The sequence below is a fragment of the Mirounga leonina genome, unplaced genomic scaffold (genome assembly GCF_011800145.1).
Source record: "Mirounga leonina isolate KUSES-001 unplaced genomic scaffold, KU_Mleo_1.0 Mir_54, whole genome shotgun sequence".
Lineage (NCBI taxonomy): Eukaryota > Metazoa > Chordata > Mammalia > Carnivora > Phocidae > Mirounga > Mirounga leonina.
Window position 1 is genome coordinate 4,141,129 of NW_023270812.1, and position 14,690 is coordinate 4,155,818.

The window sequence follows — 14,690 nt, forward strand, 5'->3', positions numbered from 1 at the left end:
TAAGCACAAATAATAAAGTGGTACAGATAACCCAAAGTGTCAGAGAACCAAGACCTGTTGGCTGAAAATGGGCACATCTGACATTCTACTAAATCCCAAAACCTCAGAAGTATTAAGTCACTGTCTGCAGACCTAACTCATAAAAAAAATGCCCAGCTACTCAAATTTACTCTCCCATTCATCTTTACTTCCAAATGAAATTGCTTATTACAAGTGCCTAAGATGCCTTCTACAAAACAATTAAAAACAAATAAACCCACAGAAACTTAAGGTACATGCCAGAAGCCCAGAGACAGGGAGAGCTCTACTTATGCCCCGTAACTTCCCTGGGATGAGGAGGGTAATTAAAGTCCTCTGGGCCTCCACAAGAGACACAGGAAGTCAAGTAAACCAGCCAGAGTGAACAAGACCATTAGCTCTGTAGTCCCCTCATTTACCCTCCAGGTGTCCTGGAAAACCTAATTTTCTGGGACAACTAACTTTTTATCAGTTAGGAAGAGCAGGAAAATAATAGCAAAAGGCACTATTCTGGGCATTTTATGTTTGATAACTTATTTAATTTTCAAAACAGCTCTATTACTGTCCCTGTATCATACAGATGAAGAAAGTAGATACAGAATGATTAAGTATCTTACCCACCCCCAGGCTGCTCAACTTTTCTAAAAACCATTTACCAGTCTTGTTCTAATGTACAGTACATTTCAACCAGAAGTTGACACCGTATCTGACACTGTATGTGTATAAAACCTGATGACGTAACTCCCTGAATGTACTCTCCATTCCTACACGTCCCTTTCAAAGTTACAACTTTGTTGTACTCCTTGCTATGAAAAGTATGCCACTATGATATCTCAGAATTAATATAAGAAAAGCAACCGTCATTCCTATTGTGCACAAAATGTAGCTAAGACTATACCAGTATCTACCAACCTTTGGGTTCTCCACCACCCTTAGGGCTCAGGTTTGTCCAGAAGATGGAATGATTGATATGGCCTCCGCCATTGAATTTGAGCCCAGGCTGAAGAGCTACTTGAGTTGTAATGTCACCTGTAAAGAGGCAAACATACTTTTTAAAATTCTTACTTTTCAAACACTCTATACACCATTTTCTTTGTAAAACGTCAGATAATTAGACTAGCTTATCTGTAACATCCCTATCGGTCCTAAAATTCCACAATTTCGAACAACAACAACAACAACAAAAGATTATCTTAAAAAATTATTTGTCCCAGTGGATTTTCAATTCAATTAATAACATTCTGAACAACTCAATGAGTGTCCCAGCAGGGGGTGCAAAGCATGCAGAAAATTCTTTCCTGAGCTTCAAAGAACTCAAAGTTTTCTTGGATATTAAAGATTTCAGCAGGGGCACCTGCATGGCTCAGTCAGTTAAGCGTCTGCCTTCGGCTCAGGTCATGATCTCAGGGTTCTGGGATTGAGCCCCGCACTGGGCTCCCTGCTCAGCGGGCAGCCTGCTTCTCCCTCTCCCTCTGCCTGCCACTCCCCCTGCTTGTGCCCTCCCTCTATCTCTGGCAAATAAGTAAAGAAAAGAAAAGAAAAAAGAAGATTTCAGCAACAATGAGAACAAAGATAGAAAACAGTGAAATGCGGATATGTGTGGTTCCATAAACTGTACTAAATGGTAAATTTTCAGGGGCGCCTGGTTGGCTCAGTCAGTAGAGCATACAACTCTCGGTCTCAAGGTGGTGAGTTCAAGCCCCACAGTGGGGGTAGAGATTACTAAAAATAAATGTAAGTTTTTTTTAAAAATGGTAGATTTTCAGCTCTCATTTTCTAGACAGACAACTATTCCACTAGGAAATTGTTCAATGTTACATCAACAAAATATTCAGCATATTCAAGACTCAACTTCAGATTTCCAATCCCAAACTTACCCTCCAACGGCCTTCCCCAGCCCAGCTGCTTTCTCAGAACATTTTTGAGGACTTGGTCATTTCTTACTCCTTTCCCCTCACACCACGTTCAACCCACCAACATACCCACTGGCAAAGCCAGCTCTACCATTAAAAAGATCCAGAATCGGGCGCCTGGGTGGCTCAGTTGGTTAAGCGACTGCCTTCGGCTCAGGTCATGATCCCGGGTCCTGGGATCGAGTCCCACATTGGGCTCCCGGCTCAGCGGGGAGCCTGCTTCTCCCTCTGACCCTATCGCCTCTCATGCTGTTTCTCTCTCTCTCTCTCAAATAAATAAATAAATAATTTAAAAAAAAAAAAAAAGATCCAGAATCCAGTCCCTTCTTCCTGCTTCTGGTGCAGACGAGCAGCATCACCTACCTGCATCTGTGCCACCATATCCCATACTGGTCTCCTGCTTCCACACGTGCCCTCTACAATCTGTTCTCAACACTGGCCAGAGGGCTCCTCTGCACCCCACACTGATCATGGCACTCCTCTAGTCAAAGCCCTCCAAAGGCTGCTCCTCTCACTCAGAGTGAACCCCAAGTCCCTACAACTGCCTTCAAAGATGCAGGTCATCTGACCCTGTGCATTTCCTCGCTGGCCCAGCTCCAGCCACACTGGCCTCCTCGCACTTCCAAGAGAAGCTCAGCCTGCTCCCAGTTTAGGGTTTCCTAACCCTAACTGTTCCTAACCTTAGCTGTTGCCTGAACTGGAATGGAATACTCTTGCTGAAGATAGCCTCGTGGCTCATTCCCACATTTCTCCTTCGTGTCTCCACGGACATGGCAACCTCATCAGTGAAGCCTTCTCAAACCACAATATAAAATGGGCAATTTTCACCACTTCCCCAACTTGTTTTTCCTGATAGGACTTACAGCCCTGGCATACTACTACATATTTACTTGTCCATCTGTCTCCCCACTAGAACAAAAGCTCCGATAATAACAAGGACTTCTGTGCACTGCTGTGTCCCAGGGGCCGATATATTGCCTCCTACATACCAGGCACTCAATAAATGTTTGATTGACTAGATAACTGAATACATTAAATGTAGTTTTTATGAAAAAAGTAAAAACAACTAATTCTCTGATATCTACACTTAAAAAAAAAAAATCACATTGGAAGACTTTTTTTTTACCTTGCTAAATAAGTAGGCAAAATATTCTTTTCCATGCCTTTAAGAAGCTAAGATTAACTATTAGGGAAAATGGCAATTCCCTTGTTCAATTAAATCCCAAGTGTTTATTATTCACAAGATACTAAGAGACAAAGTGGAAGACACAAAGAACCACTGAGAGCTCTGTGCTTAGGGAGTTTACATAATAGAAGTTCTCTAATCTGTTCTTAGGGCATACCTCAGAGAGGAGGAAAGGGCCAAGTGATCTCAGAATACACAGATCATCTTGTAGAGTTGTTTTAAGATGCCAATTTGTTGTTGTTATTATGTTCACAATATAATTTTGTTATAGATCAGTGTCCCTCTTAGAAATTATTCTAGGAAAGTCACCCTAAAAATAAATGTAGGTTTTATGTTGTTTTTTAATAAATCAACAGTAACTAAATTTTTCTAATGGGAAAGAAACATGCTATTGAAAACCAGCTTAATAATCTCAATCTCTTAAAGTTTACTTCATCTTTTTTTTTTTTAAGATTTTATTTATTTAGGGGCGCCTGGGTGGCTCAGTCGTTAAGCGTCTGTCTTCAGCTCAGGTCATGGTCCCAGGGTCCTGGGATCGAGCCCCACATCGGGCTCCCTGCTCTGCGGGAAGCCTGCTTCTCTCTCTCCCACTCCCCCTGCTTGTGTTCCCTCTCTCGCTGTCTCTCTGTCAAATAAATAAAATCTTTTTCAAAAAAGATCTTATTTATTTATTTGTCAGAGAGAGAGCATGCGCACAAGCAGGGGGAGCGGCAGGCAGAGGAAGAAGCAGGCTCCCCACTGAGCAAGGAGCCCGATGCAGGACTAGATCCCAGGAGCCTGGGATCATGACCCGAGCCAAAGGCAGATGCTTAACCGACTGAGCCACTTCATCATTTTTAAATTTTAATATAGGGGTGCCTGGGTGGCTCAGTCGGTTAAGCATCTGCCTTCAGCTCGGGTGGAGATCCCAGGGTCCTGGGATCAAGCTGCTTGGCGGGCTCCCTGCTCGGCAGGAGGTCTGCTTCTTCCTCTTCCTCCGCTCCTCCTCCCTGCTTGTGCTCTCTCTCTCAAATAAATAAACTGAATAAATAAATAAACTTTAATATAAATTTGGGGGTGCCTGGCTGGCTCAGTTGGTAGAGCATACGACTCAATCTTGGGGTTGTGAGTTCGAGCCCCACAATGGGTATAGAGCTTAAAAAAAAAAAAAAAGGTAGTAACTGGGGCTTCTGGGTGGCTCAGGTGGTTAAGTGTCTGCCTTCGGCTCAGGTTATGATCCCAGGGTCCTGGGATCCAGCCCCGCGTCGGGCTCCCTGGTCCACAGAGAGCCTGCTTCTCCCTCTCCCTGCCGCTCTGCCTACTTGTGCTCTCTATGTCTCTGTCAAATAAACAAATAAAATCTTTAAAAAAATAAAAAATAGTAGTAATAAATAGAAATGTGCGGGGCTTTACAATTTGCTTTTAAAAATACTATTAAGTTTGGGCGCCTGGGTGGCTCAGGTGGTTAAGCGACTGCCTTCAGCTCAGGTCATGATCCCGGAGTCCCTGGATCGAGTCCCGCATCGGGCTGCCTGCTCGGCGGGGAGTCTGCTTCTCCCTCTGACCCTCCCCCCTCTCATGCTCTCTCTCTCTCTCATTCTCTCTGTCTCAGATGAATAAATAAAATCTTTAAAAAAAAAAAAATACTATTAAGTTCAACATTTTCCTTGGTTTCAATTTTTTTCCTGTTAAGTACAAGTTAAATACTTTTGTTTGAAAAGTATTTACCTACTTTTAATGAGATTGATGATGTTTATGTCACTTAATACTTTTGCCCCAAATTTTCAAACATGAAAATTTAATTCTTCAACAGTCTTTAAAATATATAATTTTTTAAATAAAAGAAAACTTTGTAGGTACTTATTAATTTATAGTCAACATAATACAACATAATGTACAGCTTTTTTTTGTTTTCAGTAACCTTCATGAAAACGAGTAAAGGTGTGATTGCACAAGAGAAGGACTGAAATTAAGTTGTTCTTAAAATATTGAAGAGAAAGGTTCAAGTTGTCAGGTGTTATCATGCAGGAAATAATTTCACAACTGGGATATTCCCCACCTTGCCATCATTACCACATCTTCCCCGAATTTGTTATTTTCTAAAACCCCTTTCCCGTACAAATCACCAAAATTTTTCCGCGTACTCACGGTTCCCGTCACAAATCTTCCAGAATGTGGCAACTTCCTCTTGTTTTTGTTTAGCCAATTACCTCATGCAATCAGGCTGAAATACTACCTTTTCCCACTAGATGCCCCCCGTCAGCAAGATGTCACGGTCCGAAATTTACTCAAATGTCAGAGGACCTAAAGTCAATAAACTTGGAAAAACGACATGTTTTAACTGGGCAGCTTATTAAGCAATACACACCGTCAGTTGTTTTTCTCGTGCAAGCCACTGATTAGCAGGCTGAAAAGTGTAATACGATTCTGTACGGAGACATTAACACACAGACTCTCGTACACACACGCCCCCGGCCACAAAGTCCACACGCTCCTTACCGGTTTTGTCAACTAAGCTCTCTGGGGGCGGGGGGGGGGGGGTAAGTCCATATTATATCGTAACACTGAATTCTAAGTATTAGTAGATACACACAGGCCTGTTTCAGTTTCCCACAAAACGACCGCATTCCTTGTGAATTCCGGAACACGCGGAGGAGCCGCTCTCCTGGTTCCCGGGGCCGCGCCTCGCGGTCCCCTTTCCCTGTCGCTTCTCACCGGCAGGCAGCCTGGCACCTACCCTTCTCCAGCGCCTCCAGGTACTTCTCCTCGATGGCATTCAGGTTGTTCACGTAGGTCGCGTGGTGCTTGCTGTGGTGCAGCTGCATGATCTGGGCGTTGATGTGAGGCTCCAGGGCGCCATAATCGTACGGCAAGTCGGGGAGGCTGTGCTTCTGCCGGGCAGCCAGCGACCCCAGCGCCGGCACCAGCGTCCGGCTCGTGCTGCGAAGAGAGCAGACGCAGACCGATTCGCTCACGCGTCTACGCAGACCCAGCGCCATCCGGGCCTTTCTACCGCTCGCTCGCTCGCTCGCTCGCTCGCCCTCCACGTTCGCTGCAGCTTTACACCAACGCGGCAGCCCTGCGCCGCGGCAGCACCGGGGCGCGCTCGGCGGCCACCTGCCCCGACGCAGGGCCGCCCGCCGCGTCCCCACGGCGCCGGGGCCGCGGAGATGCCCGGGACCCGCCGCGCCGGCGCGGGCACGCACGGAGCGGGGCCGGTGGAGGCGGCCGCCCGAGCCCCTCCGCCCTCCGGGCCGCGGCCCGCCCCCGCTGCGCCCTGCGGCCCGGGCGCCTCACCTGCGCGCTGCCCGGGACAGCATGGTGAGCTACGCCAGCAGTCCAGGCCGCAGAGCCGAACCGCCGCGCCGAGGGCCGGGCGCACACAGACGCAGCCCGCGGGCCGCGCCGCGGGGACACCGCCGACCTCCACGGGCTCCGCCCCCTGCGCCTGCCGCTCCCACGCCGGGGGGCGCGCGGCCCGGGGCCTGCCCTGCCGGAGCCAGCCCGCGCCCTGAGCCCAGGGGATGCGAGAGGAGGAAAAGGAGGGGCATGAGGGACCTGCCCCGGGCGGCCAGGGGAACGGCGGCGCCCACCTGCCCGCTTCTGAGCGTGTGGCCAAAGGGAAGGCCGCGCTCTACCCCCCCCACGTGGAAGATGGTACGGCCCGCAGCCCCGCCCCCTCGGGGGCCCGCGGGGGGGGCCCAGCAGGCGCAGCCGCCGCAACCCCGCCCCTTTGCTCCCGGCGCCTCGGGGCCGCGGTGGGGTCCGGCGACCTCCTGGGCGGGAGGGCTGCGGCTTCCCTGAGCGGCCTTGGCGCGCTCTGGCGGGCTAGGGAGGGCCCGCAGGGAGGAGAGTCCTGAGCGCTGGTACGGTGTAGAGCCGGTGCCCCTCCAGCCGCTGCCCGGAGTGACCTTTCTTTCCGAGTGAATTCGACCTTGGGACCGGAGCCAGGACCGGGGCGGCCTGATAGTGTTACTGAACGCCTGCAACGTGCCAGGGACTATGCTGCTGGGTTTATATGCATTTATCTTTATTTCACTCCTAGAGTAGGTATCGTTGACTCCAGGCGGTATTAATGAGCTCCCTGAAGTTAAGCAGGTTGCCCTGATCACACAGTTAATAAGTAAAAGAGTGGATTAGAACCGAAAGTTCGTACTTTCTTGATTACTAAGCCTGACCAGTCAGGTCCTGAGTGTTTGTTCAGAGTGACTTCCAAGAACCAAAAGCTCAGGAGAATATTACAAAAGTGCAACAGAGGATTCTTTCCTACTGTGTCTAACAGCCCAATGAGCTGCATCTAATGCTTTCTCAACAATTTAAAAAAAATCCTAAATTGTGTGAATCCTTTCTATATAGAAGTTAGTAAACCCTTAACACTATTATTGGTGTAAGTTGGATCCTTACTGAATAGGATAATATAAAAGGAAGCAGAGTAGGTGCTGAATAGTTTCAGCTACTCTCTTACACCCCCCTCCCTATCTCTCCCCCCTTCCCAAGGATGACTAGGATTTGGGTTGGGGAATAGCTAACAGGAACTACTGAGCTGGCTTCTCAGCAAGAGGGCTGGCACTTGCCAACAGTTGGGAAACTAACCAAGAATATTTGATGGGATAAAGGAGTAAAATCAGGTTGGGGGCAAGCTAGGCATATGCTCAAAACTCAAATTTGGTTGGTTATGGAAATTAAGAAGCATTTTAGCTGAACTGAGATATAAAATAGTTTTTCAGTCAAGGTAGTCTGGCATTGATATCGTGAAGGGCAAGCTAGTTAGAAAGCTGTTCCGTGAATCCTAGCTGAGGTCCTAAGAGCCAGTTTTAGGGTACTAGCTCTGAGAACTGGAAGAAAAGGACATTTTGAAGGATGAAATAACAGAATTCAGTGACAGATCAGTCACTAATAAAAAGGCTTGTTCTATCACCGTAAGGCGACTGAGCCCGGTTAGGCTGCATGGATGTACTCCTAGTTTGTACAGATGATGATACTTTGATACTTAAATTGACCCCCTCAGGAGATGCCCTTTTGAACAAGGAACAATTGGGGGGTGGGCTAGTGACAGTAACAGTCTGGTAGAAGTGTCTCTCACATCACATCTGTATCAGCTACATCCTTCCAGAAGACAACCCCAACTGTGAGAGTATCTGGATTGAGACCAAGGATTTGGGGGATACTGGAGATTAGGAGAAGTTTTTTTACCTTCTTTGTCTGCCACACCCAATGAACAGGCCTCTTTTTCTTTTTTGTTGGCGACTATAGGAAGTACTCATTCAGTATTGGCCTGGAGTTAGATTACAGTTGACTGGGGCCTGTCCCAAATTCCTCCAGCCAGCTCAGGATGTCATCTGTCACATCTGGCATCATAACTGGGCATTTCCCTTGCATAAACTTCCCAAAGCTACTCAGACCCACCACGTTAGACCAACATATTGGCTGCAGGAAGCAAAATATGGGTTGAGATGAAATCATTTTGAGCCAGTTATTAATCACATTCATATTCTAGTGACTGAGTGTCTCAAACACAGAAGAGCATATCCATTCCCTCATGTAAAAGCAATCTGAAGTAGGCAGTCCAAGCTGGGATGACAGTGCCATGAGATGATCAAGGACCCAGGCTCCTCTGTCCTCAGAGTTGCTTCATGATCCATGATAGTTTCTAGAGCACCAGCCATCTCACCTCCTTCCCATGAAGAGGGAAGGAAAAAAGGTTGGGCCCCAGCTGTCTCCCTTTTAAGGACCCTTTGCAGTAGATTCACCCAACAGATACACTTAGCTACAGAGAAGGCTGGGAGATGTAGTCAGTTAGCTGTGCATATTTCCAGCCTGAAAAAAATGTGAAATCTAATCTCCAGACTCATCTCTTGTATATGACTCAGGTCATAATTCTTGGACCTGAGCTTGATACTGCTTCTCCGTTCTCATGTTGGGTTGTACTTTCAATCACATTACTTCTTAGCCTCAGTGAAAACCCAGCTTCCTAGAGCTGCCTTTGGCACTGGGTCACCTGACTTTTCCCACCCTTGCAGGCCATAAACCTGGGAAGCCAGAATAGAGGAGCATAAAAAGAAAGGGGGTCCCATATCTAGAGTCCAGCAGATCCCTCCATAAAGACGATGCAGTGTCTACCCCTTTAGGGGAATGAATAACCCACCATCATAACTACTCCAGGTGTATTAGTCAGAGTTCCCCAGAGAAACAGAATTGATATGATTTGTATATATGGAGAGAAAGAGATGAATTAAGAAACAGAATTGAGGGGCGCCTGAGTGGCTCAGTTGGTTAAGCGCCCAACTCTTGATTTCTGCTCAGGTCACGATCTCAGGGTCATGAGATTGAGCCCGGTGTTGGGCTCAGCACAGAGCCTGCTTGGGATTCTCTCTCTCCCTCTCCCCTTCCCCTTTGCATGCTCTTTCTCTCTCTCTCCAAAATAAATAAATTAATCTTTTTTTAAAAAAGAAACAGAATTGATATGATTTGTATATATAGAGAGAAAGAGGTATATTATAAGGAATTGACTCATGGATTATGGAGGCTGGCAAGTCCAAAGTCTACAGTGTGAACCGACAGGCTGGAGACCCAGGACAGCCAATCATGTAGATCCAGTGCAAAGACATTCTGAGGGAGAATTCCTCTTGCTTAGGAGGTCAGTTTTTGTTCTGTGCAGGTCCTCAGCTGATTGGATGAGGTCCACCCACATTATGGAAGGCAATCTGCTTTACCCCAAGTTCACCCATTTAAATGTTAATTTCATCCAAAACACCCTCCAAATTGACACGTAAAATTAACCATCACAGCAGGTAGAAAAACAACTTGGCCAATGTATTCTGTGTGAGAAGTGTGTTGATCTATTAATATCCCAGGATTATCATGGAATAAAACTGAATTCATGGGCACAGTTCTAAGAATAATTCCCGAGAGCTACCCAAGATGAATGGACCCACGTCCCTGAGGGCAATGACCAAGCATAACGATCTCAGGCTGGCTATATCTCCTGGCCAGCATATGCCAGGGGTTACACCCCACACCAAGGAACCAGCGTAGGTGTGCAGGAGGCTTGGCCTCATATACCACAGAGGTTCATGCCAGAACTTGGTCCATTGGAAATAGTATGAACTTTGGGTCCCACCTCAGGCATGTCCCAGAACACTAGCTATCTTGGCCTACATCCCCCCACTCTGGTGCTGGCTTATATCTTCACTGGCCCTTTTGTGGGGGAAATAGCATAAAATCATGTGAAATAAGCCTAGAAGTGTTTTCACCCTAAGAGTATTAATTTAGAGGCACCTGGGTGACTCAGTCAGTTAAGCGTCTGCCTTTTTGGCTCAGGTCATGATCCTGGGGTCCTGGGATCCAGCCCTGCAACGGGTTCCCTGCTGGGCGGGGAGTCTGCTTCTCCCTCTCCCTGCCCCCACCCCACTCATGCTCTCTCTTACTATCTCTGTCTCTCTTAAATAAATAAATAAATAAATAAATAAATAAATAAATAAATAAATAAATAAAATCTTTAAAAAAGAGAGTATTAATTTAGTTTAAGGAACTAGTCAGCTATATATTGGTACAAGATAGTCTGGTTGATTATCAATTACTCCTGTATGGGATTTGAAGAGTATCCTCTCAGTGATGTACAAACCAGAAGTTCTCTTAATCTCAACACTGACCCTGAACATTCAACTCTCCCTTGAGCAGACATCTTAGTTTTGTCCCAGACCAGGTTAGTACTTAACCCAGTTATTATGGACTGCATTGTGTCCCCCAAAAATTTGTATGTTGAAGATCTAACACCCAGTACGTTAGAATGTGACTGTATTTGGAGATAGGGCCTTTAAAAAGGTGCTTAAATTAAAATGAGAGTTTCAGGGTGGGCCCTAAGCCAGTGTGACAGGTGTCCTTATAAGGGGAGATAAAGTCACACACACAGACTGAGAGGTGACCATCTGCAAGCCAAGGAGAGAGACCTAAAGAGAAATCAATCCTGCTGACAGCATGATCTCAGAGTTCCCGCCTCCAGAACTGTGAAAAAACAGATTTCTGTTGCTTCGGCCACCCCATCTATGGTATTTTGCTTTACAACCCAAGCAAACTAATACAGCAGTTCACAGCTTTCTGTAATCCAATCTGGTTTTCAAACTGTCAGCCACTGTTGAGTTTATAATCACAATCACTGGGTCTCCTTCCCACTAGGGACTCACCCCACGGCACTCCCCTCCCCTCTCCTCCCTGCCCTGCTCCTTCAGAGGGCTTGCTGGCACTCACCTGCAGGGAGGGAAAAGGGAGTCTGTATCCAGGAGGGATGGCCTTTCTTAGCTGTCTCCTGCTTTGGTGTCATCTGACCCCAGGTACCAGTTCCAGCCACAGTCAGAGGCTGAGAAAGAAGAGGTGCGTTTTATCTCGGTCTGGTTCAACTTCATTTTAGTGGCCCCACATATGCACAAGTGTTTTTATACAGATGACCTATCTGGCTCAGCCTCACCCCAGCTGGCTCTCTGTCAGGTAGAGCCCTTGTCCCTGCCCAGGTGTGACCATGCGTCTGTTGGGCTCCCCTGTCCCTTTTCTGGGTGAATGTTCCTTTGATCAACATGCAGGACAGGGCAGCCTGGTTCATGCTTCATCTCCATGCTCCCTTTGAGACTGGTTGGTGCCTCCACCTTCAGAAATATCCTGACAAAAAGTGGGTACCAGTGTCCAAGCTCACCCTCAATGTTCAGGGCGCATAGGTTCCATGATCCTCTTTCTCCAAGGGCATGAGTGGAGAGCAAAATCAGAAAGGATCAAGCCCAACACTCTGTTAAAGCCCAGAACTGCTCTTCCTTTCAGTCGCCCTTTTGTATTTCCCAGTGGGGGAAGCTGCCAAACCTGCACAGCCTGTCCACAACATGAACCTCTCCACCTTTGATCCAGGCTGTAGGGATTCATAATCTTACTTCTGGTAGCGGCTGACTCCATTAGTTGGAACTGGAGGGTGAATGAGAAAGGATTTCAACTGGTGCTTCAACCTCTGTGTTCTGTTGTTATTATTTATAAATTTATTTTTATTTTTTTAAGATTTTATTTATTTATTTGACAGAAAGAGAGAGAGCAAGAGAGGGAACACAAGGAGGGGGAGTGGGAGAGGGAGAAGCAGGCTTCCTGCTGAGAAGGGAGCCTGATGCGGGGCTTGATCCCAGGACCCTGGATCATGACCCGAGCCGAAGGCAGACACCCATCGACTGAACCACCCAGGCGCCCATGTTGTTATTATTTAAACAATGATGTACCTACTGTCCTCTGGATGCTAAGCTCGTTATGAGTTGTGTATAGAACCAGCGATCATCCTTATCCCCAGGAACTTTGTCACAGACCTGGGGAGCCTGTCACTCAGGAAGGATGGTGACATCTGGGAGTGCTGATGGGAAGGCCAAAAGCCACCCAGACACTGGAGTCTGGGGTCAGAGGCCAGAACCCAGAGAGCAGGGTCTCTCCCCCAAGCAGAGCTGACATTTTGGACCAGATGACCCTGTTATGGGAGTTGCCCTGTGGATTGTAGGATATTTATCCACCTCCCTGTTAACCCCCACTAGATACCAATAGCACTCACTCACCTCCAGCTTTGACAACGAAAAATGTCTCAAACATTGCCAAATGTCCCCTGGGGGCCAAATCATCTCCAATTGAGGACCACTGTCCTAGAGGCAAAACTATTACAAAAATGTCACACCAAGTGAGTTAGTCAGCAAAGGATGCCAGACCATGGAAGGCATAGTGGAGAAACCCATGCTTTCCACCATACCATGCCATTCCAGGCAGAATACATATCGTAGAAGCTTTCATACACAGTCCACCTCAACAGCTTTCCAGATTAACAGACATCTTTCCATTCCTCTGTAGGGCATAGTGACAGATGCCCGTAACCCATGAATTATCAGGGCCAGACCACTCACTACTGCCCCAGCAGTTGGGGTGGATGCTTACCAAGAGGCAGGTGTATTTGTTCCCCTAACAGATTTATGCCTAGTTTTACTTATTTACCAGTTATTGAAATTATGTGATTTTTTTTTGAAATTATGTGATTTAACAAAGCCCTATTTAAGATGTGAGAAAGGAAGTTATTTTAATGAAAACTAAAGTGAATACTTTGTAAAGTTTCAATAAAGGTGAGCCACTAAAAATAATCGCTGTTCAATTAGAGGAGGGCAAAACAAGTAATATGATTGGGAAGATCACTGAATGGTGAAAGGATCAGATTGCTTTGCAGGTGTCTTCAAGTTCCCACCCCACAGCTGAGAACTGAAAACGGAAACCATAGACAATGCACGATTAGTGTAGTCACGGGCAGCTCCAACAATGTTCTGGCTCTTCATCTGAAAGGTATTGAATGGATATGCATTTGCATGTTTTAAGTTAAAATGCATTGCTTAAGATAAGGTCATGACATATTTTCTGACTCCAACTTTTTTGATCACATGGAATAAGAAGATGTCTCTTAGTGTTAAATGAGGAACACCTATCTCTGGGTATGCACTTTGGAAGTTATGTTTAAATGACTGGTCTTTGGGGGCACCTGGGTGGCTCAGTCATTGGGCGTCTGCCTTCGGCTCGGGTCGTGATCCCGGGGTCCTGGGATCGAGCCCCGCATCGGGCTCCCTGCTCAGCGGGAAGCCTGCTTCTCCCACTCCCCCTGCTTCTGTTCCCTCTCTTGCTGTTGTCTCTCTCTGTCAAATAAATAAATAAAATCTTAAAAAAAAAAAATAAATGACTGGTCTTTGGACATAACGTTTATTTTTGTTAAAATTTGACTTTCTGCTGGCCTACTTTTCTTTCGGGGTCAGCATAAAGCAGAGATCTCGTTTTCTTTTCTTAAGCTTCCCTGGAACACAATGCGGTCTCTCAGCTTTTTGACTAAGTTCTGGGTGAGAAATCCTCAGTGACAGGTGGTCTCCAAAACCACAAGAGTCAGTGTCAAACAACAGCCAGACAAGACAGTAATAGTCAAGTTAAGATTCCCCCACAAGGGGCGCCTGGGTGGCTCAGTTGGTTAAGCGACTGCCTTCGGCTCAGGTCATGATCCTGGAGTCCCGGGATCGAGTCCCGCATCGGGCTCCCTGTTTGGCAGGGAGTCTGCTTCTCCCTCTGACCCTCCTCCCTCTCATGCTCTCTGTATCTCATTCTCTCTGTCTCAAATAAATAAATAAAATCTTAAAAAAAAAAAAAAAAGATTCCCCCACAGGCCCCTCACTCCCCACACCACCAGCATGAACCATAACCCCACACCTCCTCTCTCCTGCAGCTCAATCCCTGGAAAGCCAGAAACCAGGGTTAGCATGCTAGGAAAGGAAGAGCAGGAGAAGAAGGCCCAAGACTGGAAGAGCCCACCAGCTTCCCTCTCCTCCCACTGCAGACTGCAGACTTCCCTCTCCTTCTCCCACTGCAGTCCTGCACTAAAGCACAAGTCTCAACTTAAAGTCCATGGCAGAGGTTTGTACATAGGACTGGGCATTTAAGACTGAGCCTGTGTCCCAACTTAAAGTGAATATATGATTTATCACCTACAATTAAAAAAAAAGAAAGAAAGAAAGAAAGGGAAAAAAGGTCCTGGCACCAGCATTTTGGTCCAGGGGCAAAGA

The 14,690-nt window shown here is 46.8% G+C and overlaps 1 protein-coding gene across 1 annotated transcript in view; it reads right to left on the reverse strand.

Annotated features, from left to right (window-relative positions):
- Positions 1 to 6,512, reverse strand: part of LOC118001859 (superoxide dismutase [Mn], mitochondrial) — an 11,438-nt gene extending 4,926 nt beyond the window's left edge. The window contains exons 1-3 of the mRNA XM_034992042.1: positions 6,394 to 6,512; positions 5,834 to 6,036; positions 931 to 1,047 (exon numbers count right to left, since the gene is read on the reverse strand). Of these exons, the coding sequence (XP_034847933.1) occupies positions 931 to 1,047; positions 5,834 to 6,036; positions 6,394 to 6,416 (343 nt within the window). The 5' untranslated portion in view covers positions 6,417 to 6,512. The remainder of the gene's footprint in view (positions 1 to 930; positions 1,048 to 5,833; positions 6,037 to 6,393) is intronic.
- Between the last annotated feature and the right edge of the window lie 8,178 nt (positions 6,513 to 14,690).